General features: G+C 48.2%; 2 protein-coding genes across 6 annotated transcripts in view; both read left to right on the top strand.

Moving 5' to 3' along the window:
- LOC119176989 (luciferin 4-monooxygenase) overlaps nucleotides 1-6,856 on the top strand; it is a 117,323-nt gene extending 110,467 nt beyond the window's left edge. For 3 of the 4 annotated variants that reach the window (XM_075878371.1, XM_075878369.1, XM_075878370.1), the window contains 3 exons: nucleotides 1,138-1,395; nucleotides 5,661-5,829; nucleotides 6,718-6,856. In XM_075878371.1, the coding sequence (XP_075734486.1) occupies nucleotides 1,138-1,395; nucleotides 5,661-5,797 (395 nt within the window). In that variant the 3' untranslated portion in view covers nucleotides 5,798-5,829; nucleotides 6,718-6,856. Of the gene's footprint in view, nucleotides 1-1,137; nucleotides 1,440-5,660; nucleotides 5,830-6,717 lie in introns of all 4 variants that reach the window. The other variant, XR_012887129.1, reaches the window with a different exon arrangement.
- Nucleotides 6,857-7,493: 637 nt separating this feature from the next.
- On the top strand, nucleotides 7,494-22,274 carry LOC142777050 (luciferin 4-monooxygenase-like). 2 transcript variants are annotated; one of them, XR_012887903.1, is made up of 4 exons: nucleotides 7,494-7,668; nucleotides 10,771-10,956; nucleotides 11,061-11,204; nucleotides 21,856-22,272. XR_012887903.1 is itself a non-coding variant. In XM_075881351.1 (3 exons), the coding sequence occupies exons 1-3, from the start codon at nucleotides 7,650-7,652 to the stop codon at nucleotides 21,864-21,866; spliced, it is 174 nt and encodes a 57-aa protein (XP_075737466.1). In that variant the 5' UTR covers nucleotides 7,494-7,649; the 3' UTR covers nucleotides 21,867-22,274. The 2 variants fall into 2 exon arrangements, 1 of the variants encoding a protein (XP_075737466.1); XM_075881351.1 differs by lacking the exon at nucleotides 10,771-10,956 and having other exon boundaries at nucleotides 21,856-22,274.
- The last annotated feature ends 4,970 nt before the right edge of the window (nucleotides 22,275-27,244 follow it).

Raw genomic sequence — 27,244 nt, 5'->3', positions numbered from 1 at the left:
CCTATGCAGCGTGCCTGTGTCACCACGCAAAGCAATGTTACAAGATTTTTTCAGTAATAACAAAAGTAGGTGAATGTGAATCACGTGCAAACGCAAAAACATTTGTGCTGCTGATTTGTTTCAATATTCTAGTGGGACCTAGAGAAGTTCGAAATGGGAAGCCATAATAAAAATCACGAAAACTTTTCCGTGATATTCGGTCATCAAATCTTACTAAAGGCTAGCGAAGCCATTTTAAACAGTGTTTTGCTGCGATTGAAATAAATCTTTCAACAACCACACCAACATACCTTCGAAGCGGGCGTCCGAAACCGCCGTCATTATTTACGTACACTACGTAAAGCACGTTAACACGGTAACGCTAAATCTAAAATAGCGTGTGGTGAGCGGTACGGATCACGTACAACGGCTGCTGGATGAAAGAGCGCATGGGTCGTGCACGTACATTACTGTGCATGTGCACTTTGATCGACAATCCTGCTAAGCACGCTATCCCGCTAAGCCCTGTAAACATTAACTGTCTATCATTGTGACAGCGGAAAGAAGTTCTTTGAAAAGTTGACAGGTGCTGTTACCGTGTTAGATTACAGTGATATGCTGAGGATTCCGTGATTTTGTTGAAGCTGAATGAGCACTTTCTTTCAAAACTTTAACCTTGGTTGAATCTACAGACAGCTAGAAACACAGTTTTAACTGAAAAAAGCTCCATAAGGAGCTAAGACGAAACAAATTCACATACAGAGAGAAGATTAGTCTATTCTGTGCTGCTTATATAAAATACGTGGTATAGACGCGACTCTATATGAGCTCCTTTCGTCAAGACGCGACGCCATTACTGTTCCTCGCATATTCAGCGACGGTTATCATCACATAAGCATATGTATTTGTCGCAGGGAAAATACCGCCTATATTGGGAGTTTTTTTAGCTTTATTTTCGTTTCATGAATGTTGCCTTCTCGTTCATGTGCATTCAACGAATATGAAGACATGGATGCACAGTGGACTTCTTGAAACCACGAAACATTTTAAGTGGCTTCAACTGCTTTTCTTCAAGAAGTTAATTTTCATGAACCAGCAAAAACTAGGAGAAGTCCCTTTTTCCTACCGATCAGCTATCATTCGAAAATTCGTGCGCAGGTGACATAGGCTACTACAGCGACCAAGGCCTGTTCTACATCACGGACCGAATGAAGGACCTCATCAAGTGCATGGAACAGCAGGTGCCTCCTGCCGAGCTCGAAGCTCTACTGCTGCAGCACGGAGCTGTTCACGACGTTGCCGTGGTCGGAGTTCCGCACAACGAATACGGCGAGGCAGCGAGGGCGTTCATCGTGATAAAAGAAGGCCACGATCCAAGTGACATGCTCAAGGATGAGCTATGGAACATTGTCGCTGGTACGGCATGTTGCACCTGTGTGACAGTGTGGTTGCTTTGGCTGGTTGGTACTGAATTCTTAAAGGGAACTTTTTTTTGGGGCACAAGACGTTTCAGGAAAAATTGACACAAGAAAGAGCACATTCTACCCTATCTCAATTTTTTCCTGAAACGTCCTGGGCGCAAAAAACAAACGATTTATTTAACAAGGTATTTGTGTGCTATACCACTCTTATGCGGCACTCGTAGCCTTAGCGCAGCATGTCTTTAATTTTCTGTAATTATAGACTCATCAATGATGCAAATTCCATTGAAACAATTTGTTCTCACTGCTTGAACTAAATCAATGAAATACTGTGATTTATTTTCCAAATCCAAGATCTCATTGTAGGATACACTGAATAATTTCTCAAGCTAAGCGGGCTCTTAAATAATAAAAGTTCCACCATGCATTCAATCCAGGCTCTCTTTTTTACATTTCAACTTCACCAAGACATTGCCATGGGCGCGTCCTTTACATTTTGCTAAGCAGAACTCTGTCGCCGCTAATGCAATATCTTGAACAAGAAAACTTCAAATCCTATATATATATATATATATATATATATATATATATATATATATATATATATATATATATATATATATATATATATATATATATATCAGCCTGACTACGTCCACTGCAGGACAAATGCCTCTCCCATGTTCCACCAGTTAACCCAGTCCTGTGTTTGCTGCTGCCAATTTATACCCGCAAACATCTTAATCTCATCTGCCCACCTAATCTTCTGTCTCCCCCTAACCCGCTTACCTTCTCTGGGAATCCAGTTAGTTACCCTTAACGATTAGCGGTTATCCTGTCTACGCGCTACATGCCCGGCCCATGTCCATTTCTTCTTCTTGATTTCAGCTATGATATCCTTAAGCCCCGTTTGTTCCCTAATCCACTCTGCTCTCTTCTTGTCTCTTAAGGTTACACCTACCATTTTTCGTTCCATTGCTCGCTGCGTCGTCCTCAATTTAAGCTGAACCCTCTTTGTAAATCTCCAGGTTTCTGCTCCGTTGCTAGTACCGGCAAGATACAGCTGTTATATACCTTCCTCTTGAGAGATAGTGGCAATCTACCTGTCATAATTTGAGAGTGCTTGCCAAATTTGCTCCACCCTATTCTTATCCTTCTAGTTACTTTAATCTCGTGGTTCGGCTCAGTGGTTATTACCTACCCTAAGTAGACATAGTCTTTTACAACTTGAAGTGCACTATTACCTATATCGAAGCGCTGCTCTTTTCCGAGGTTGTTGTACATTACTTTTGTTTTCTGCAGATTCATTTTAAAACCCACCTTTCTGCTCTCCTTGTCTAACTCCGTAATCATGAGTTGCAATTCCTCCCCTGAGTTACTAAGCAACGCAATGTCATCAGCGAAGCGCAGGTTACTAAGGTACTTTCCATTAACTCTTATCACTAACTGTTCCCATTCTAGGCTTCTAAAAACCTCTTGTAAGCACGCGGTAAATAGCATTGGGGAGATTTTGTCCCCTTGCCTTACACCCTTCTTGATTGGTATTCTGTTGCTTTCTTTATGAAGCACTATGGTAGCAGTTGATCCCCTGTAGATTTCTTGCAGGATGTTTATATATACTTCATCAACGCCCTGATTCCGCAGTGTCTGCATGACGGCTGATATTTCTACTGAATCAAACGCCTTCTTGTAATCTATGAAGGCTATGTATAGTGGTTGGTTATATTCTGAGCATTTCTCTATTACCTGATTGATAGTATGACTGCGGTCGATTGTTGAGTAGCCTGTTCGAAATCCTGCTTGTTCCTTTGGTTGATTGAATTATAATGTTTTCTTTACTCTGTTAGCAATTACCTTTGTAAATAGCTTGTATACTACAGAGAGCAAGCTAATTGGCCTGTAATTCTTCAAGTCCTTGTCATCTCCTTTCTTATGTATTAAGATGATGTTAGCGTTCTTCCAAGACTCTGGTACTCTTCCCGTTAGGAGACACCTCGTAAACAGGGTGGCTAGTTTATCTAACAGAATCTGTCCTCCATCTTTCAGCAGATCTGATGCTACCTAATCCTCACCAGCAGCTTTGCCTCTTTGCATGCTCTCCAAAGCTTTTCTCACTTTATCTATCATTACTGCTGGGGTGTCATCTGGGTTACTGCTAGTTCTTATAGTATTAAAGTCGTGGTTGTCCCGGCTACTGTACAGATCTCTGTAAAACTCCTCCGCTATTTTAACTATCCTATCCATATTGGTAGTTATTTTGCCTTCTTTGTCCCTTCGTGCATACATCTGATTTTTGCCTATCCCAAGTTTCCTCTCCACTGCTTTGACGCTTCCTCCGTTTTTCAGAGCGTGTTCAATTCTCTCCATGTGATACCTTCTTACATCGGACACCTTATGCCTATTAATCAACTTCGAAAGCTCTGCCAGTTCTATTTTGTCTGTTGTACTTGACACTTTCATGAATTGTTGCTTCTCAATGAGATTCTTCGTTTCCTGGGTAAGCTTGCCAGTGTCCTGTCTAACTACCCTGCCTCCAACTTCCACTGCACACTCCGTAATGATACTCGTCATATTATCATTCATTGTATCCATGCTAAGGTTGGTTTCCTTAGTGAAGAACCGAGTACCTGTTCTAAAGCGAGACTCTGAATTCTTGTACTTTCCCTCTCAGTGCTAGCTCATTGATTGGCTTCTTTCGTATCAGTTTCTGTCGTTCCTTTCTCAAGTCTAGGCGAATTCAAGACCGCACCTTTCTATGGTCACTGCATCGTACCTTGCCAACCACTTCCACATCCTGCAGGATGCCTGGGTGTGCACTCATTATAAAGTCTATTTCGTTCTTATTTTCGCCGTTAGGGCTCCTCTATGTCCACTTGCGGTTTCCTTGTTTTCGGTAGAAGGTATTCAAAATCCGTAAATTATTGCATTCGGCGAATTCTAATAGTAGCTCTCCTCTGGCGTTTCTAGTGCCGATGCCATAATCTCCTACTGCCTGGTCTCCAGCCTGCTTCTTCCCTACCTTTGCATTAAAGTCTCCCATCAGTATTGTATACTGTGTTTTTACCTTACTCATTGCGGATTCCACGTCTTCGGGGAAGCTTTCAACTGAAGCGTCATCATGGCTGGATGTAGGCGCGTAAGCCTGTACCACCTTCATCTTGTATTTCTTATTCAGTTTAATTATGATACCTACCACCCTTTCATTATTGCTATTATAGTAGTCCTCTAAGTTGCCTGCTATGTTTTTGTGAATTAGAAACCCCACTCCCAGTTCTCTTCTGTCAGCCAAGCCCCGATAGCAAAGGACGATCCCATTCTGTAGCACCGTATAGGCCTCATCTGTCCTAATCTCACTGAGCCCTAGTATATCCCATTTAACACCCTCTAGCTCCTCGAATAGTACAGCGAGACTTCCCTCACTAGATAAGGTTCTAGCGTTAAACGTTCGCAAGTTCAGGTTCCGATGGCGGCCTGTCCGGATCCAGAGATTCTTAGCACCCTCTGCTGCGTAGCAGATCTGACCGCCACCGTGGTCAGTTGCTTCACAGCTGCTGGGGACTGAGGGCCGTGAGTTATTTAACGTATGCATGCGGGAGGTAGTGGCCAGATACTGCACCAGGGTGGTCAATCCTTCTCTGGTGAGGGAGTGCGTTCCCAGCTGTGGTTACCGGTGAGGCCGCACCCTAGGCCTCGTAATGCAGTTCCATCACCACACGGATTTTTTTTTCCGGTTGGGAACTGCACCAGGGACCTTTTGCATGCGAGGCGGATGCTCTAACCACTACGCCATCGCTGCACACACACGCACGCACACACACACACACACACACACACACACACACACACATATATATATATATATATATATATATATATATATATATATATATATATATATATATATATATGATTCGAAGTTTTCTTGTTGAAGATATTGCCTGGACGCAATGAAGAGTGACATAGAAAGGGGAGAACACCCCCCTCCCCTCTGGGCAAACATAAATGATTAATACAACGTAAATGCTGATACTTCTGTGAAGCACACTACATGTGAGTAAATTACAACTTACATTGAGTGTGTAAATAAGCAGATTCTATCATGTGATTCCATTACAAACATAAGGCATCAATGTACACCACTAATTCTTCATATATGCGCTGCTTTAACAACGTGTATTATCACTCTTTCTTTTCTTTCTAAGTTGGATGTGCATTAATAAACTGCAATTATTAACATTCGTGGATTATTTTCCGTCCCAGATCACGCCAGCTACCAGAAGCACCTACACGGTGGAATCGAGTTTGTGAGCAGCATTCCCAAGTCCTTCACGGGCAAACCCCTACGTGCCGTTTTGCGGAGCGACTACTACACGAAGAGCATGCAGCCGTCACACTAAGAAAATATACCTCACCTCACATTCTTTCAGAGGTATAATACGCGCTCTGTTGCACTCAAAGCTCTTCTCAGCTATCCACTGTTTTTGTTTTTTTTTCGCTGTTGAAATGCATAATTAATGTTACTTCGTTTCAAATGAACCATAAAGGAATATGATGATATATAGTTGAGACAAGAAAATATAGTTTCGGCTGTTTTCATACATTTGGCAGGAAGTTGTTTCTTTTCCCCTCTTAAATTCTTGATAAAAATAATGACCAGATTTCTTTCTTCATTTAGATGTGAAATCTTAGTGGCAGATCATACAAGACAACAACGTCCTTCCACCAAGTCAATGTGGATGTTTGTCATTCTTATTTAGGTACTTTAGAAAATTGAGAACGAGTTTTCCCTTTTTATTTAGTAAGCTGAGATTCGGTTAATAGTAAGCTGAGACTCGGGTAATTGAATAACTTATTCTAAGGCAAATGATATCTCAAGAATATTAACTATTTTTACTCGTGTGATGTTCTCTTTGTCAAATACATGCGTTGTCTTTTCGCTGAATTGTTCACAGTACAAAGAACATTCTTCTATTTCAAATGATAGCTCTAGTGAAAATTACAAAATAGCTGTAGCCTTTGCAAAGCGTTTGGTTGGTTTATGTCTCCTCTAAATAAAAATGAAATGAAGAGCGCTAAATACGAGCCACAGAAAGACAAGAGGTGACAGCTCGCTCATTTCCAAAGCTTTCATGTAATTTGCATGAATCCCCATTTGCACCATCAAGCAGTGGTTGTTGTCAACGCGACCATTGGGACTTGTCTACTTATGCAGAATGTTTCCCAAAGCAAAATACAACTTACCGAACCCCAACATGCAGCTTCCCTCCATTAACTAACCTTTTTTTGTCTCTATCTCTTTTTTGTTATTCCCTCCCAGCCCAGTGTAGTAGGATCATATGGACCTTCTCGACCAAGCCCTGTGCGCCGCCATGCGACTATAGTGGAGCTCTGGACTGGGGGACCGTCGCACTGGACCCGGATGTCATAATCAATAAACGTTTTATTGTACTACTAAACTCCTGGAATCATGGTATAGCAGTTTTAGTACACACGAAAGGTTCAATTGGCGCTTGCCGAGAAAGGATCACAACAGTACCCAGAATATATATGCACATAACGGACCACAACACCTTGATACTGTGAGTTCAAAGTCGGATGGTAAATCAGTTAAAGACAATTATCTATTACCCTTACAAACGCTCAGTCGACAAGGGAACCTTAAATGCTAGCGTTTTACAATGAAAGCTGTTGTGAGGGGACAACAAGGATGAATTCTGGTTCCGTAGTTGTCCGCCACCGCTTGTCTTAGTAGCCACTGTCAAACAATATAAAGAAATAAAGAACACCGTGGACATAACGGGTGTCGAGCCCGGCTCATCTGTTGGCTGCTCAGTATTCTAACACAGAGCTATGCCGGTTCCTTGTCCCTTCTTTCCGGTTGGACGTGTAGCAAAAATGAGGCAAGACAAATATATGCTGAACAAACATGACAGAACAAACGCTATTGTCTCGACGTGAAGACAGAGGCCGTATTTGAAGAAGCTGAGGAAGCAGCGGGTCGGTTTTTTTATCTACTGCGCGCCACAGGTTCCTTGTCTTTCTCGTTGTTGCGTTCCGCATAAAAGCGTGCAGATGCGCGTATGCACTGGTGCCTTCTTCTTTCTTGCAGGACGCGCGGGACATTTGCCTCCCTTTGAAAACGGCATCATCGCGATGTGCAGCTAAGGCACTCTGCTTACAAAAACGCACGTATGCACTGGCACCGACAAGCCAAGCGAGAGTTAGCTGGACAAGTAGGGTTTCATCCGCATGACATGCACGATATCGGGTGAGTAGTTTCGGCGACTGGGACTGCGATCGCCGTCGAGAACAACTTCGTAGTTGACGTCGTTCAAGCGTAGAGTGACTCGATATAGGCCGAAGTATCGTCGTAATAGCTTCTCTGAAAGCTCACGTAGACGTATTGGAATCCAGACCCATACCTTGTCGTCTGGTGTGTAGGTTACCAATTTATGTCGTAGGTCGTACCGTTTCACATCTTTCTGTTACTGTTGACAAATACGTACCCGTGCTAGCTGTCGGGCTTCTTCGGCGCGCTGACCAAGTTCTTCGGCGTCAGCATGAGTGTAGTCACACTCGAGCGGCAGCATAGCGTCCAACGTTGTAGTGACTTCGCGCCATAATAAACTAAACGGCGTCATTCCGGTAGTTTCCTGCTGGGTGGTATTATAGGCGAATGTCACATAAGACCAGATTTCATCCCAGTTCCTGCGTTCTGTGTCGACATACATTCAGAGCATATCTGCGAGGGTCTCATGAAGGCGCTCCGTTAGTCCGTTCGTTTGGAGATGGTACGCCATTGTTCTCCTGCGAGCTGTACCGCTGAGCCTGAAAACCGACTCCAAAAGTTCTGCCTTGAACGCAGTGCCTCTATCCGTGAGGAGAACTCTTGGAGCACCGTAGTGAAGGACGACGTTTTCGATGAAGAAGTGAACCGCTTTTGCTGGTGTAGGCCTCGGCATGGCGTTAGTATCTGCGTAGTGAAACAAGTAATCGGTGGTGAAAATGATCCATCTGTGCCTTTTTGTATAAGTTGAGAATGGTCCCAGGAAATCCTTTTCGATTTGTGCGAATGGCTTTGCTGGTGCTTGGACGGAATGTAATAAGTCTGCCGCCGGCTTGCCGGGGAGTGCTTTGCGTCTCTGGCAGTCGGCACAGGTTTGGGCGTGATGCTTTAGAGCAGCTGGTAGGTTTGGCCAGTACTAACTGTTTTGCAGTCGGGACAATGTTCGAGTGTAGCCGAGATGACCGGAGGTGACTTCATTATGGCAGGCTTTCAGAATTGCTTTTCGCAGTGATACAAGGACGACGAGCAAGTATGGGCTGCGGGTGGAAAAAGTTTTTCTTGTATAAATTGTCGTTTCTTAAACAAAAAGACGGCAGTGGAAGCTCGCGGCCAGTCTTCACATCATCCTTCTAAGATGTTGATAAGCGGAAACAGGTCGGGTGACTGCGCTGCTCTTGGGAAATAGTGGCTGCATTGATGGCGCCCAGAACTGCGGCGTCCATGAACTCGTCATTAATAGTGGCACTCTCGACTAGTGACCGCGAGAAACAGTCCGCGTCAGTATGCTTTCCACGTCAGTATGCTGATTTATAAATTATGGTCATATCAACCTTTTGAAGCAGAAGGCTCTAGTGTGCAAAACGGCCGGATGGGTTTTCCAAGTTAGTGAGCCAGCAAAGCGAGTGGTGATCGCTGACAACCTTGAATGAGTGGCCGTACAGATACGGTCGAAATTTGAGAACTGCCCAGGCCATGGCGAGGCGCTCTTTCTCGGTAGTCAAGTAGTTCTCCTCTGTGCGAGAAAGAGCTCTGCTGGCGTAGGCTATCACGTTTTCAGAGTTATCTTGCCATTGTATCAGTACGGCGCCCAGGCTCACAATGCTGGCGTCGGTGTGAAGTGCTGTTGGCGCTTCCTGGTCAATGTGCGCAAGAACCGTAGGTGTTTGGAGGTGTTGGCGTAATTCATTGAATGCAGTTTTTTTCCTTTTCGCCCCAAAGAAAGGGGGCATCCTCTCGTCCGCAAAAGACGAGGCGCCGCAAAAGACGAGGAGTTGGCGATGAATCGTCGGTAATAAGCGCAGAGTCCTATGAAGCGCCTCACTTCTCTTTTGTCAAGTGGAGCAGGAAAATTTGCAACAGCGTCTAGTTTGCTAGGGTCAGGTAAAACGCCTTCGAAGCTGACCGCGTGGCCTAGGAAGCCAAATTCACTATAACCAAATGGCACTTCTCTGGCTTTAAAGTCAGGCCAGCTGAATGTATAGCTTGTAGAACTGCGAATAAACGACTTAGGTGTTCCTCGAATGTAGCTGAGAAGACAATAACGTCGTCTAGATAGACCAAGCAAGTCTGCCACTTCATTCCTAATAGCACAGTGTCCATGAAACGTTGAAAAGTGGCTGGCGCTGAGCATAACCCGAATGGAAGATTTTCAAATTCATGAAGACTGTTGGGGGCCACGAAGGCAGTTTTCTCACGATCTTTCTCGTCGACCTATATTTGCCAATAGCCATTTCGCAGGTCCATTGATGAAAAATAGCGTGCATGCCGCAGTTGATCCAGAGAGTCATCAATGCATGGCAGTGGGCAGATGTCTTCTTACGTGACTTCACAAAATCACAACATTTGACAAGGTACTGTAATTAGGGTTGTATTAATGTAATGTGAGTGTTCATACACCTCTAATTGCAAAACAACAAGTCACTACTGCTTGCACAATCACCTTCAGCTGATGAAATGGCTGGTTCCTTTGAGAGAAATGGGGCCAGGCTGTTCTTTCTGGACAGTAAAGTAATCCCGAAAACCTAAAATAAATACATAAGGAACAATAATCAAAACTTTTACAAAGAGTGCAACATATACAGTATGCGCCTCGCATGACTAACTGGTCCCTTAGGTATGTGCAAGTATAAATAGAGTGAATAGGCATCGCGCTCCACTGCAGTGCGAAATGCTAGAAAGGGTACACTGTGCAATAAACCCCATAAAGATCAAGCTGTGGAAGTCTTTATACCTTTTGTGACGTAGATATAAACATTAGCTTACCTTTTTGCTCTCTCGCGCAGGCTAAACGAAAGGTGCAGCTCCAAGGCGGTAAAATTTCATTGGCTGTATGCAACGATCAAGTCTAAGTGAATGTTATGTTCTATGCTCAGTATATATACATCAACACAGGTACGCGTTGAATTTCTTACGGATTACGAAAAGCACATTATGTATTTTTTATTGTAAGATGTGTTCGTGCACCCACCAGTGACAATTTCTCGAGACTCGCACCTAATGCCATTTAAACTCGAGAATTGTGTTTCTGGTGCTCATTTTTTGCCACTCTGGGTGTTTCATTGTTCCGGTGCTCATTTAATTTAGATCCATGACAGTGCGTGCTGTCAATAACACCACCAGGCTGCAACAATCTATAGATAACGCTGTCTAATATTTTGCGTCTGCACGGGATACGGGCTAACGGAGAGCTTCGGCGCTGGAACCTTCTCTTTTGGAGTTAGCGTCAGTAGCGACTGCATCGGGGCCCCTAACTTCATGTCTAGCCTCAAGGTAACATTCCTATCTATCACGTAATGTACGTAGCTTTTATTTCACTGCAATGCAAACAACCAGCCACAGGAGTACATGTGTCATTACCATGCATATATGGGCAGGTTGTCGACGTGAGCACAGGAAAAAACTGGGACCTGGTCAGCGCGGAGAAATACGAATCGAGAGCCCATGCTGCGCTCTGGATTATCTGAACAACAGCCAAGCCACCGCCGAGCTCTACGATGAGGAGGGGTTCTTGAAAACAGGTGCGCAAAAGTTTCTCTCCTCCCCAAACTCCTAACTGCCGCATGCTTTGTTTATGGGCACCGCAGACGATGCCCAACTGTCAATTCACAAGCAGTGAGACTATAGTAAAAAGAAATCTTTTTACAAAACCATGCATACTGTAATTTAAAATCTTGCATTACCAAGCAGAGGCAAAATATGAGACATTAGACAATTACAGTTTACCACGAACGTGATAGCAGGGTTTCAGAGAAAAGCGTTACTGTACCACAAGCGTTCGTTGCGCACAACGCCTTTTAAGCCTGTTTCACATGCGAACGACCGAGCGGCGGCGGTCGCGGCGATGAGCGGCGGGAGGACGCACGAACGCGCGTTCGTTTCACATGCGCCGCTGCTGTTGCGCGACTCCCGCCGCTCCGGCGGGCAGTGTTGTCCACGGAAGGCGCTGGTCAACCGCTGTTTTCAGTGGTATCTCAAAACCACGCTCTTCTCCAAGTGTCCTTCCTTTGGCACCCTTGTGCTGCGAGGTTCATCATCCATAGCCGCTCGACTTTCACGCGTCTGTGCACTGACGGAACTAAGTGTACCATGAATGTTACAACAAATAAACAACGTTTGCAGTTCATTTTTGTTTTGTCCTGGCTTTTCAACGTATGGTTCTTGTTGCGTGCTCATTTAAATGACCATGAAGAAGCAGAAGGAAGAGTTTGCTTGTATGGTTTTATTAGACAGCTGTTCCAGCTAGGTGAATGCTTAAAAACAGCGAGCGTGTTTTGAGCCGCACTTTCCATGTTTCTCCAATTCATTGCTCTTGCTTTCAGCGATATAACTTAGGGGCGCGGAATGAGGTTTCTGTCAACCAGTATACACAACTCGCCAAATTCATACTTAAATTTTTGTACCTGTTCGCTTGAGTCGAAATAAGATATGTTTATAAAAACTCTCAGTGGTAAGCTTCGGCAGTGTTTGAGGTCACCGTTACGCTCATGCGAACAAACCCTTCATTGGGATTTTCCGAATAGTCTACGTCTCTTCTGTTGCTCAAATTTGTATGCTTCCACCCTAAACAGTAAGCGTCTTAGATTTTTTTATGATTCAGTAAAGCACCCCAGGAAGAATTTCACCAACGGCAGGTAGCATGATATACGTGATACGCTCGTTGTCCCAGTTCTTTGGCTGCTGTATATACACTTGTGCTCGGCACAGGTAAGGAACTACGCAGCAATTCTTGCTTTAGCTTGAATTTGCGTCCATAAATATTGTGGTGGTAAGCAGGAAAGCCGAAGTATCACATCATTTCACACAACACACTTTTGCCGTCAGCACATAGTGACATTCAATTGCACGGTAGCCTTCGACCGTGAAATTTAGGTGCATGCCCCTAGGCATGTGTTGCTGGACTAGTGCCTGAAATAAACAGCTGTTCTTCGTTATCTACGCAGTGTAAGTTGCGTTCGCGACCGAACATTTATTTTCGCCCAGCCAGCCGCGCATTCCTGCATTGTGTCACGGAGAGCCGCTGGCCAGTGTGACAGGACCTGTCCACAGCCTGGAAACTTGAGCGCTGTGCGGTGAAATTGTTCCTTGCGAGAAAAGCATCGCAGAGGACGCGGACAAGTAAGCTTAGGTTTTAGTGAAAAATTGAAGTGCTGTTGCAGGGGAGAACAAAAATAAAGGCCCCTGATGAGTGCCTTATTTCCCCGAACCATGACAGAGAGCTTCGCGCCCCTTCTTTGTTGAGTCACATCACGAAATTCCTTTTCAGAGACCTGTGTGGAATGCTACTTCACAAGTCGACTACCATAGAGCCCGTCTTTGCTGTCTCGTTCGTGTGTAGCCTTTCATCTATGCACCGCGTCACCAAATGTCATCGTTTGTTAAACCAGCAACAATTGCTGCGACGTAGAAGTACGGCGTGCCATGCGGCTCCTCTATGGAAGAGTAACTTCCGATGAAAACGCAAAGAAAATAAAATAGAAAGTAGTAATAATACTATTGAAACAAAAAAAGTCACCACACACGATTGTCACTCCGGTGAAAGCATCGTCGAGAGCAACGGAAGGAAAACCGCTGCACTTCGAGTTCACCAGTGAACATGGCCAGTTCAAGCGACGACGTTTACTTTACGTAAGTATGCGACTTAGACAATTTCTTCCCAACGAATGCTCTTTTTATGCTTCTTGCGGAAACCCTCCATCTTGACGTCCCAAAGAAGAGATCGTTTCACAACTGCAATCAGCGACTTGTTGAAAGCAGCGCGATAAATTAGTGAGCCAGGGAGAGGACGGATGTCGTCTGATACTCAGTCGAAGTGAGTTCTGTGGAGCCAGTTCCTGGCAGCGCGCTCAACTTCTCGACTCCGCCCCCGTCCACACGTGTCAAACGACGTCACTGGTCGCTCTGCTGCTTGTGCCGCTAGCGTACTTTTCCAACTCTGGCGATATTCACAAGGGCGTCTAGTCGCCGCCGTAGAAACCTGTTTTGGCCTCGCGCGGCAGCTGCCGCTCCGCTCTTGGAGCAAAATCACTCACATGTGAAACAGGCTTTATACTTTGACCAGAGGACTGTAGTGACGTGCCCGGGTAGCGCGGACGCCGCTAGCCAAGCCAAAAGTGGGCGTGAAGCCCGCGAAGAATGACCCGACAACGCGTAGTTCACAAACAGCAAAAAGCCTCGTTTAATGCCCACCGATGCCTTTTATACAGAGTATGGCCGCCACCTCCCAGTTACTAGAAGCAACAGGTGGCGTCCTCTACATCCCTCCTTCCGGAGCTTTCAAACACAAGTGTTCCAAAAGAACACCACCAAGAAACAGTACTTGCAGCAGTCTCTCAAATTCAGTCTCCGAGCTGGCACCACGCGCCGGCCGTATCGTGTGTAACGGTGACCTGGCGATCCTGCAGCAGGTGCAGGAGCTGGAGTGTCCGATGCGTTACCGGTTGCTGCCCGCTGTGGTCCGGGAGACGGCGCCGATGTCGGGGCCGCAGGGTTGGGGATTCCCATCTCATCTGAGGGGGCCGACTGAGGATTGCTGCAGGGGACAAGGTGTCTGCGGTTTCTCACTAGTATGCCACTGGGCGTCTGGACGATGTACGAGCGGGGTCTCTGAGCCGGGCTTAAGACCGTCGCCCTTGCCCGCGTGTCACGCACCCAGACTTCCTCCCCATCGTCGAGAGCACGAAGGTCATGCGCTGCGTGTCGGTTATTGTAGTCTCTCTGTTGTCTTCGTCTCTGGGCGGTATCTCTGTCATTGAATTCTTTCACCTGGGGCCAATCTGGAGCAAGGCTATGAGCCGTGGCTGGCACACGAGTTCGCAGAGAGCGTCCCATGAGCAGTTGGACCGGGCTGTAGCCAGACACGCCGGGAGTGTTACGGTATGCTAGCAGAGCCAGAAACGGGTCTGTGGCCTTCAGAAACAACTCCTTGATCGTGCGAACCATGCGCTCTGCTTCGCCATTCGACTGCGGGTAGCGTGGACTGCTCGTGACATGCGTGAAACCGTATGTCTTCCCAAAGCCTTCAAAAGCTTTGCAGGAAACCTGTGGCCCATTGTCGCTGACAACAGTCACCGGGATGCCGTGTCGGGCAAATGTGCTCTTGATCACAGAAATAACGGCTCCCGCAGAAGTGTACCGGAGTGTGAGGACCTCAGGGTACCGAAAACGGTAGTCGACAACCACCAGGAAGTCTTGATTAGCAAAATGAAACAAGTCAATGGCCACCCTTTCCCACGGAGCTGATGGTGTCTCGGTCGCAATCATGGGCTCACAGCGTTGAACGCGTATAGAAGCACATGCTGGGCAGTCCTATACGGCTGCTTTAACCTGGTTGTTGAGACCGGGCCACCATACAGAGCCTCGGGCCACCGCCAAGCACCGATTGACGCCTTGGTGACCATCGTACAGCAGGTTCACGATGTTTCTGCGTAGTGCTGCGGGCACAACTAGGCGTCCGCCCATGAACAGCATGTTCTCGCATACAGTGAAGTCTCCCCGGTGGTCCCAGTAACGCGTCATGTTGAGCGGCAGATGGTCTCGTCGAGGCCACCCTTTCGTACAGTATGCTTTCAGCATTGAGCACTCGCCGTCTGAAGTTTGGTGAGACCTGAAGTCTTCAAGACGGTCGGCCAGGGTTGAAGGGAGGGCTGCCACGACCCGAGACACAAAAATTTCTGAGCTGTCCTCTTCGAACGTGGAAGAGCCTTCGGGATCCCTAGAGAGGGTGTCTGCCGTGGCCAGGTACTTTCCTGGAACATACTTGACTGTGAACTGATATCGCATGAGCCTTATGCGAAATCTTTGGATGCGAGGGGGCATGAGGTCCAGATCGGCGGAACCAAGCAATCTGACGAGTGGCTGATGGTCGGTTTAAATGACAAAGCTGAGTCCACGCAGGAATTTCTCAAACCTCTCGATAGCCCAAGAGACACCAAGCGCTTCTTTCTCAATCTGACTGTACCGCTGCTCAGCGGTAGTCAGTGCTCTTGACGCGAACGCGACAGCCCGTCGCTCTCCCGTCTGTTGCTCCTGCAAGAGAACCGCGCCTAGCCCGAACGAACTGGCATCTGCCGACACAAGGGTGGGTAGCTCTGGATTGTAGCTGGCCATACAAGCATTAGATGCCACCATTCCCTTCAATGTCTCGAAAGAGGTTGCTTTCGCATGGTCCCAGGTGCAGACCGCGTTCTTGTTCAACAGGAGCCGTATCGGTGTAGTGACGGCAGACAGGTTTGGTAAAAATCTTCCAATGTGGTTCAGCATGCCCAGGAAACGACGGACGCGATGCGTATCTGTCAGCGGCTTCATGTTCACAATAGCAGATACCTTGTCAGGGTCGGCCTAGATGCCACTGGCGCTCACCACTACACCAAGGAACTTGACGGAAGATACCCCGAAGGAGCATTTCGAGGCATTCAACCTAATTCCCGCTTGTTCCAACTTGCGAAGGACTGCTTGGAGTCTACTGTCGTGCCCGGAACGGCTCCTGCCGAATACTAGAATGTCATCTACCATGTTCACACACCCTTCCAGGCCCTCTAGAATCCGAGACATTTGGCGCTGAAATACTTCGGGAGTGGACGTGACGCCGAAGGGCAGGTGGCGGTAGCAGTAGCGTCCAAACGGTGTTATGAAGGTAGTCAGCTCCTGACAGCTTTCCGATAGCCTTACCTTAAGAAACCCCGATTTTGCATCAAGTTCCTAGAAGACCGCGGCATTGCCAAGACGGCCAAGTACCTGGTCCACTGTGGGCATAAGGTGTCTCTCCCGAAGAACTACTTGGTTCAACTTCGTGAGGTCAACACAAATTCTGTATTCGCCATCGGCTTTGGGTACCAGCACAATACCAGCGCACCACGGGGTTGGCACTGTGACTCACCGGATGACCCCGTCCCTTTCCATGGCATCTACATCCTTCTTGACTACGCCTTCGAGGGGAATAGGGATGCACCTAGGAACGCTGAGAGAAAATGGAATCGCTCCCGGCTTGATACGAATGTGGTATTCTTCAGGCATCTCGCCAAGGCCTGAGAACAGCGAAGCGGCGGCCTTGTCTGATGTTGGGAGCTTATTCGGAGCTTCCGCATCTTCCACGTTGTCAACAAACTGGACGATTCCCAGGTCCACTACCGCCGAGTACCCCAGTAGAGGAGAGTCCATGTCTGCTACAGCGTACAACGTTTTGCATACCGACCGGCCTCGCCACGACAGGGTAGCACGAAACGTCCCAGGCAACCTTAGGCGGCAGCGTCCCGGCCCCATCAACCGTTCATTATCGGGTTTGTCAAGGTCTACTGGGCACCCGGCGAAGCTCGGAGGTACGACCGAAACGTCCGCCCCAGTATCCACTTTGAATTGAAGAGGGCATCCGTTGACATGAACAACAACGTGCCGGCGTTCTGTTTGCGAGGCATCCACGGCGCAGAGCTGGATTTGGCTTAAACGCCTAGTATTATTCGAGCGGCAAACCGCCGCGAAGTGTCCCTTCTTGCGACGTTGGTTGCATGTGGCCCACCGTGCTGGGCACTCAGATCGCGGATGAGGAACGTGGCCGCAAAAATCGCATGCCGACTTCGGGCCGGCGCGGTACTCGGGAGGCCGACAGACGTTACTTTTACTTCGGGCAGCTTCGCATGCTGGGGCATCGGCCACTCGTTACTAGTTGTTTGCAACGGCGTCGACGTTCAGTGCGTCTGGTGCAAGGCCTGTCCCCTGACGCCGCAATTTCTCATTTTCAGCGTCTTCGTACTGACGCGCTTGGATGAGCGCCTCATCCAGTGTAAGCTTTGGATTGCGGCAGAGCTGGTCGGTCAAGCGAGAGTCAAGCAAACCCACGACAAATCTGTCCCGAACCAGCCGGTCGTCGATTTCCCGAGAGGCGTAGTTGCACTTCTTCACGAGATTTCGGAGCGCCGTGAAAAACGCGTCGACTGAATCGCCTACCGCTTGTGTGCGCTTGTGGAACCTACTCGACTCGTATACCTCGTTGACGGGGTGTACAAAATATCCCGAAAGACTTGTTATCACGCCGGAGTACGAGCGATAGGCCTCGGCGTCTGACATGAGAGACGAAAGCACCTCGCGACCTTGGGTACCCATACAGTAGAGGAGCGTGCGTACCTTGGTTTCTTCGGGGGCGGAGGACAGTCCTGAGGCGAAGGAGTAATCCTCGAATTGTTGAAGCCACGCCGTCTATTGGGCTGGGTTGTCAAAAGTGAACGGCGGCGGAGTTCGCAATGTGAAGCTGGCGGTCACGGCGGAGGCAGCGGCTCGGTTATCCTGCATGTTGCACGGTTGTCGCAGGATCCCACTTCTGACACCATGTAGTGACGTGCCCGGGTAGCGCGGACGCCGCTAGCCGAGCCAAAAGTGGGCGTGAAGCCCGCGAAGAATGACCCGACAACGCATAGTTCACAAACAGCAAAAAGCCTCATTTAATGCCCACCGATGCCTTTTATACAGAGTGGGGGCGCCACCTCCCAGATACTAGAAGCAACAGGTGGCGTCCCCTACAAGGACCTCTACCACTTAACGGGATAGCATTTGAGTGGTTTACGTGCCCAAGGTGGGAGGGTGGTGCCACCTATCAGATAGCGAATAAGCTACAGAACATAGAAAAGGGGAAAGAAAGAGGAATTTTTGCCCGTGCAGCGCGCCTGGGTCTCCAGGCAAAGCAATGTTACAAGTTTTTTTAGTGATAATAAAAGTAGCTAAATATTAACCATGCACCAAACGCGAAAACATTTGTGCTGCTGATTTGTTTACATCGATCTTCAAGTGGGGCCTAGAGACGTTCGAAATGGTAAGACATCTGGAAAATAGCGCCAACTTATCCGGGACACTCAGTCATCGATTCTAACTGAAGGCAAGCGAAGTCATTTTCGATACTATTTTGCTGCGAATGAAGTGAATCTCAACAACTACACCAAACTCACTTCGAAGCGGGTGTCCAAAACCACCGCCATGATTTAAGTACACTACATAAACTACGCTAACATGATAACGCTAAATCTGAAAAATAGCCTGTTTACGGTCAGCGGTACGGGTCACGTACAATACTGTGCATGCGCACATTTATCCTGCAATCCCGCTAAGGCACGTAAACTGTAACTGTCCATAATTGTCAAAGCGGAAGAAATTTCTTTGAAAACTTGACAAGTGCTGTTACCGTGTTAGACTACAGTGATATGCTCAGGATTCCGTGATTTTATTGAAGTTGTATGAGCACTTCCTTCCAAAACGTAAAACTTTGTTGAATATATACGCCGCTAGAAATACTGTTTTAACGCAAAAACCTCAGTAAAAAGATATATATATATATATATATATATATATATATATATATATATATATATATGGGGGGGAGAGAGTACAGAAACTATTCTGTGATGCTTGTAAAGTGAGTTAAACAACTTTACTGACGATCCGGCATAGAGGGGGAAGGGGTAGGGGGATTAAAGCGAGACACTAGCGTGCTCGGACGTCTCGAAGCAGCAACCTACTCGCGTCAAACCCGTGGGGGCGCTGCTTTCGGCCGCTGGCGTTCCAGGATGCTAAGCACGTGCTGGACCATGTCTCTTTGGTTGCCTGGCTCTCGGCTGATGATTTTGCTGCTTATGGCAGTTGGCATTACTTCTTGGTTACCCAGCGGTGGTGCACAGTCCCAGAGGAGGTGTCTCTGGGTGGCTCGCGCCTTCTTGCAGTGTTGGCATACATCAGTGGTGAAAACCTCCGGGCAAACATGCTTTGCCCAGACGGGGGTCCATATAGCTTGTACTTGCAACTGCCCACGATACACGCGCTAACTAGCCGCAGGTCTGTCAACGCATTCCTCGGAGCCGCAACGACCCGATGCCGACGTTCTGCAGTGGTACAAATCGAGCAGACGCCTCTACCCACCACCTCACTGATGCTTGTAAAAAATACGCGGGACAGACACGACTATATATGAGCTCCTTTGTCAAGACGCGACGCCCTTACTACTCGCATATTAAGCGTCGGTCATCATCAAATAGGCAGATGTATTTTTAGCTGGGAAAATAGCGCCAATATTGGGAGTCTTTTTAGCTTTGTTTTTGAGGCGCGAATGTTGCCTTCTCGTTCATGTGCGCTCAACGAATATTGAAGACAAAGGTACACAGCAAACTTCTTGAAACCATGAAACGTCCTGAGTGGCTTCAACTGCTTTTCTTCCAGAAGTTCGTTCTCATGAACCAGGAATAACGGTGACAAGTCATTTTTTTCCTACCGATATGCCATCATTCGTACATTCGTGCGCAAGTGACATGGGCTATTCAGCGACCAAGGCCTGTTCTACATCACAGACCGCATGAAAGACCTGATGAAGTGCATGAAACAAAAGTGTATATATATATAGAACCAGAATTGTGCAGATATTAATACATCGGTGGACATGTTATCACGTAAAATTAAGAAAAATATACGTAGTAACCATTATTTTTACAAGAAATGAAATAAACTCGTTGCAAGCAACGTTTCATGCAGCAAAGAGAACCATGACACAATGGAATAGTGTTGATTCTCTTTTTCAATTCACGCAAGCGTTGCCACGCATATAGAGCAGCGGTCTTGTGGTAGTCACAGTCGTTGTGATATCTTAAATTTTCGAGCACGTTCTTCCAACGCGTGAACGAAAAGAGGTCCAAGGCACCATAAACTTGCTGAGTCCCCTTGCCTGAACGTTCGTTCTTTTCCGTAAGTCACACATATATTGAAGAGCTTCCTGCTGATATTTGAAATAAACCAGCCGAGCAAACATTTCTAGCCAGAGAGGTTGCAACTTCAGTTAGTGCCTAATAACTAAGGGAAAGGTGTAGCACTTGGTTTCTATGACGTCGTTAGCAAACATCGTCTAGTCTCGCCGTCCTGCAACTGGCCATTAAACACGTAAATATCGTTGTCAGGAATCACGGTTTCCATGCATGTATCATGCTGCGATGGGCTTTCAGGAGTTCTTTCAGCACAATAGCCGTATTTAGGCAATGCATAAGTATACAGGTCAGAACCCTTTGTTCGGCTGCTGAAGCCTTTCGCCTGCAGTTGTCGAGTGTGCAATTAGGCAAGTGTGCCCTTTTGAGAAATAGTCATCAAGCGTTACCGTACGGCATTTCGGCGTGGCCATCAATTCTCATAGAAGGGCGCTGATTGACACAGAATACCAACCACCCAGCAATACGTGTAAGCGGCGTATTTCAAAGAAGAGGGTGACTTCACATTGCTAGGAAGCAACGCGCTCAGCAAAGTTAGGGCAGTGACAATGAATTCGAGAACGAGAACTTTAGCGATGATACGCGTCGGCTGGTAATGTTTCGCCTTAAACACTAGCGCTTGTTTCTTCCCTGATGGAAAGATTCGCGGGTATACATTTCCTCCGCTTCCCTTCAGATGCCGATAAGGTCGCGCTTGTCCACATCCTACTCCACGCGCGAAACGACTCGCTTTTGTTATTGCGCCCTTAGCGCCATTACGGAAGGCTGGTATAGTTTCAGTTGCATTGATGCCATACCACAAACGTGGATGAAGACGAAGGTATTGACGCTAGCAGCGAATTTCGAGCGACTTGCATCAGAATGCCTGAAACAGACAACTGACAGCCACGGGTGGGGCACAATGCAGAGTAAGTAAACCAGCGTTGCATACGCTGTCAGTTCTCGTCAGCGTTCAGGCGTTCTGAGAAATTGATTATGGTGCACAATGCTCTGAAGAAAACAGGAGTTAATTCCTTCATCCGTAGTAAAGTCATAACTCGAGATTTTGTGTGGTACGAGGCTGCTCCTGTTCACGCTGGCGTAAGTGCTGAAACATGAATGCACATACTAGTTAGAACAGTGTATACATGGCATATCTATGCGGCGCGTCTAAATATTCTGTACAGCTCTGAATTTGTTGACATAAAAGCAAATGACGGATGCACGCTATCAAACAACGGAAGGCACTTAGCCGCTACGCTAACGTTGCAGGCAGCAGCGCAATGAAATGTACGGAAAAAAACGAGAACTTTGCACGTTTTGCGCATATTCGAGATTTCGAGAGCATATGCGCAGCCAACGAGCTATTTCTATGCGAGTAGGCATAGTCTGGTCCCAGGTGCATTTTAGATTGAGACCAAGTGAACATTTATTAACAATAATCGCTTCTCGGCCTTTTGGCTAGGATCAAAGTGAAGCTACTACACCCGCCTCTGGTCCCCGGCAGCAGTGGACACGACAATCCTCAGGACGCGAGCCCCCACCAACGAGGAACGGGACCTTTGCCCCTTCTTGGACGAAGAGGTTGCAGCTAAGCTCCGAAGGTGCGAGAGTACAGCTCCGGGAGAGGACCGCCTCACTTACCACCACTGGAGGCAGGTGGACCCAGAAGGGCGGTACCTTGCGGCGGTATTCAACGTCTGCCTCAAACACCGTCGCACACCCCGGAGCTGGAAGTCGACGAGGACAATCCTCATACACAAGAAGGGCGACCGCGAGGACCCCAGAAACTGGCGACCCATTGCCCTTGGTCGAACGATCACCAAACTGTATGCCGGGTGTCTCACCACCCGGCTGCAGCGGTGGTTGGGCGACCATGCGGTACTTTCCAGGTGTCGGAAGGGCTTCCTGCCGCACGATGGGGTGTTCGAACACAACTTCGTGCTACAGGGACGCCTAGACGACGCCAGGACGGGAGGTGGGGAGCTGTGCGTGGGGTTCCTCGACTACACCAACGCCTTCGGCTCGGTCGCCCATGAGGCCCTCGTCGACGCTGTTCATGGCGCCGGCGCGGGGGAGCCCTTCGCGGAGATCGTGGAGGGACTCTACCGCGCCAACACCACCTGCGTCGTGGCAGCTGACGGCACCACGGAGCCTATCGCCATCGGAGCGGGCCTACGCCAAGGCTGTCCCCTGAGCGGCCTGCTGTTCAACCTGGTGGTGGACCCCATCATCAGAGCCGTGCAGGGAGGCGATAGGCAACACAACATCCTTGCCTACGCCGATGAGCTGACGCTGCTCGCTGGGGATCCCGCCACCTTGCAGCGCCGCCTCAACGTGGTGACGGCCCTTTCGGACCCGCTCGGGCTGCGACTGAAGCCTGCCAAGTGCCGCACCCTCCACCTGTCCGGACGCTACCCGGTGGGCACACGGCCCACCATTTTCACCGTGGGGAGCGTCCCGGTCCCGGCATTGGCGGACTTCGAGGGGCACCGGTTCCTGGGGTGTCCTGTGGGGTTTCGGGTGCTACCGGACCAGACGACGGTCGACGAGGCCATCCATCTCGGCAGACGGCTGCTCTCCTCCATGCTCACCCCATGGCAGAGGCTGGATTCTATTAAAACATTTTTATATCCAGCCCTCAACTTCGCCATACGGGTGGGCCTTGCCAGCAAAGGAGAGTGGCATCGCTTGGACGAGGAGCTTCGCCCGCTGATCAAGAAGACCCTGTACGTGCCGGCCAGAGCGTCAAATGAGTATGTGTACGAGAGCGCACATGCCAGCACTGCAGGGATCCCTCTTGCGGCAGAGCTCAGCGACATCTGCCGAGTGGACGGGGCCTTCAAGCTCCTGTCGTCGACTGATCTTGAGGTCCGGGAGCGAGCGAGGGACGAGCTCAACCGGGTGGTGTCGAGGCGGCTGAGGCGACTGGCGGACACGGACGACACCGAGGCCCACCTCTCAGGCGAAACGGAGGGCGACTTCCGGCAGACTGCGACCCAGCTGCAGTCTGTCTGGACGGAGGCACGCAAAGCCTCCCGTCGCCTGTCCGTCGCCTGGGAGCTTCTGGACCAGGGTGCCCGCATTACCTGCGGAGAGGCCACGGTGTCAGCGCGGAACCGCAACAAGCTGATCAAGATCCTTCGGGCCATCCTCAACCAGGACCGGGTCCGTTCTCTCCAGGAGAAGCCGTCCCAGGGCAAGGTGATGGCGTGTGTAGCGGCGGACCCCGCCAGTTTCCACTTCATGAGGTCCGGCCGCTACACTCGCTTCAAGGAGTGGCGCTTCATTCACCGAGCCCGGCTGAATCTCCTCCCCCTGAACGGCACAAGAGCGTGGGTGCCCGCAGCTGACAAGAGGTGCCGACGCTGCGGGTACGGGGAGGAGACCCTGCCGCACGTTCTCTGCCACTGCATGCGGCAGAGCCGGGCCATGACGGAGCGCCACAACGCCATCGTTGCGCGCCTCAAGAAGGCGGCCCTGGAGTGGTTCACCGTCATCGGGGAGAACCAGCAGGTCAGCGTCCCCGGCTTGCGACCCGACCTCGTCCTGGCCCGTGGTGAGGAAGCCCTGATCCTGGACGTCTGCTGTCCCTTCGACAACCGCATGCAGGCGTTCCAGGAGGCTCGGAGGGTCAAGGAGGAGAAGTACGCCCCTCTACAGCGTCATCTCCTCCAACGGTTCCAGCGCGTCTCCGTCGACGCCATTGTCGTAGGCTGCCTCGGCTCGTGGGATCCGGCCAACGAACGTGTCTGCCGCAGGTTCTGCTCCAAGAGCTACCTGTGGACCATGAAGAGACTTTGCGTGTCAGACACGATCGCCGCCTCTACGAACATTTACCGTGGCCATATAGGCGTTTTGTAAATAGTTGTGTTTTTATTCGAGAAGCGATACCGCGTTTTTTATTTTTATACACTTTTATCCATACTAACACCACTAACACTTTTTAGCCCTTTTGTTACCTGATTTTATTTATACACCTTTTATTGCCGTTTTTTTGTTATGTTCTATAACCAATTATGATGTTTGGGTATTAAGTATAATAAAATAAATTATCTTGCCTTCGCAGAATGCATGACAAAACCTCTAATTTGAGTACCTCATTGCTCTCATAAGTTGTAGTGCAACTGTGACATGAAACGTGGTTGCAAGAAAGTTTTCCCGAAAAATAACGTGTGCGAAATCGTGTTGCCAACGTGCAGTATATACCATACGAAAAAATAACTTATTGCGTGTCGCAAGTATGCTTGGATGCTCGCGGTAAATCAAAACAAAATGTTGACCAAATGCTATCACTGCATCAGGGCTGCTTCAAATATAGAACTTGACATAAGAACAAATCATTCGCATAGGCATGCAGTCACAAACATGACAGTAAGAAAGTATTTTCTCAGCAAAGTAAGCAAAATTGAAATGTAATTATTATTGTGCGAAAACAAGCCGCGCACACATCTCATTCCTCGTTGAAAGCGGAGCCGTCCTTGACCTTGAAACGCACTTCGCCACAACTAGAACTACGCCATCTACGCTTAACAGCGATTGATGTTGATGATCTCTTCTCGATCGGGAGCACCATCGCAATGATGAATTTTCGAAGACTACAGTTCATTCAACGGTGCGACGAGAGGCCGTTGCTCCTGAAAGTCACTCTGCCTGTCGTTTACACCCACTGCGGTGCTCTAGTGGCTAAGGTACTCGGCTTCGGACCCACAGGTCGCGTGATGGAATCCCGGCTGCGGCGGCTACATTTTCGGTGGAGGAAAAAATGTTGTAGGCCCATGTGCTCAGATTTGGGTACACGTTGTGAAACCCAAGGTGGTCGAAATTTTTATAGCCTTCTTTTATGCCACTCTCATAATCATAGAGTAGTTTTTGAACGAGAAACCTCACATATACATCAATGAATTACCTGTCAGGTACTGTATTTTTCTGCGAAAGTTTCACTTTTACTTACTCTCTTCACAACCATACCAATGAGAAGAGGGTGGAGTCTGAGGATTTTGATAAACGAGTACAGGTACAAAATATTGCCACATTTCGAGCATCGCAAAGACGCGTGTAAAAATTTCGTTCGTAAAAGTTGCCACACAAGTATCAAGAAAGCCGCGCCAACGAACGCCGTCTTGCACGCTCCACGATGCTACTCCACGGTACCGGCACGACACTCGAGGTGAAAAGGAAACCGACGAAGTGGGCGACAGCGAGCAAGGAACGTTTCTGCTGACCATTTAGTTTTAAGTTAACGGGCACAGGTTTGCCCTAAATAAACAGTTTATACAGTACCAGGTGCTATATTTATTGGTAACAATATGCTTTAGTTACCATTGATAGTCACGTCAGTGAGCAAAGCTAATGGCAGTACTAACCCCCCCCCCTCCAAAGTCGGGTCGGTGTGACTCCCTCCACTCTGAAAAACTTTTTTGGCAACGCCACTGTCAATGGATCACGAAGGTTTACACTGGGTGCATGTGTGTGAGTGAGAATTTATTAGAAGGCAGAGAGGTCGGCCTGAGCTAGTTCGCTCTAGCCTGCTACTCTACACAGGGGATAAGGGAAAGGGGAAGGAAAGAGGGATGAAGGGTGATGATGGGGACAAGAAGAGGTGGTGCGTATGTACAGTAGCCACTTAGCATAGTACCCTACAGTCTAGTTTCTAGTCCAGTGGTTTTTATAAAGTCTAGAACAGCCTTTGTAGCAGTTTTTGACACTGTTTGGTCGTTCATTGCTGACAATATGTGGCTTTCACTTAATGGTGTTCGTCCAATGCTTGCCAACGTTGCACTTAGCATTTTTCTTTGCGCCACGTATAATGCACAGTCACAAAATATGTGAGCTATCGTTTCGCGCACTTGGCAGCGTTCACAATTTGGGCTGTCCGCACGGCCAATTAGGTGAGTGTAGTGGCGAGTGAAGGCGACGCCCAGGCGAATTCGGTGCAGTATATTAGCATGTCTTCGGCTGATTTTATCTGGAAGACGAAAAGTCATACCGGGGTCTGTTTCCCGCAGGCGCTTGTTCCGGTGATCTGGTAGCGACCAGTAAGTGGCAGCGCATTCGCGCATGAGTGATCTCAACAATGTGTTGACGTCACCTCGCGAGTAGGGTACTTTGACGTACATAGGAGCGTTGTATATTGCCGCTCTTGCTTCGCTATCGGCTGTTTCGTTGCCAACCAGGCCGCAGTGTCCAGGAATCCATTGGAGTGTAATCAAGTGACCACTCCTGTGTGTTAGGTCAAATGCTTGGACGATTCCTAACGTTAACTCGTAAAATTCGCCTCTTCTTGAGTTAGAATAGATAGCTTGAAGCGCTGATTTTGAATCAGATAGAATCGTCCATTTACGCGGTGCTTGGTCGTTCACAAATTTTATGGCTTCTTGTATAGCAACAAGTTCTGCAGCTGTCGAAGATGACCTATGATCTAATTTGTACTGTCGGGAAATACCGAGTTGAAGGATCCCGAAGGCTGCAGCTGAGGCGGATGAAGTTACGGATCCATCGGTGTAAATGTGTACAGAGTCACTGTATCGGTCATCTAAATGTGCCAAAGTGAGTTGCTTGAGGGCAATATGAGAAACATGTGACTTATACGAAATTCCACGTATGTGAAGGCACACCAGTGGTTTAGTCAATGTCCATGGAGGCACTGCAGAGACTACGGCAGGTGCGAAGCCTGACGGGATCATGTGCCTATGCATATCGAGGCATCGCGAATAGGTACAGCTTGGTCGGTCCACTTGTAGCGAAGACAAAGGGTGCTGTGCATGTCGGGTCAGTAGACGAAGGTGCACTCGAAGAGGCTCACAAGACGTGTAAACCTGTATAGGGTAGGTGCGTGACTCCTCTATAGTGCC

Source organism: Rhipicephalus microplus, chromosome X, assembly GCF_043290135.1.
Source record: "Rhipicephalus microplus isolate Deutch F79 chromosome X, USDA_Rmic, whole genome shotgun sequence".
Taxonomy (NCBI): domain Eukaryota; kingdom Metazoa; phylum Arthropoda; class Arachnida; order Ixodida; family Ixodidae; genus Rhipicephalus; species Rhipicephalus microplus.
This window is presented reverse-complemented; position numbering and strand designations above follow the sequence as displayed.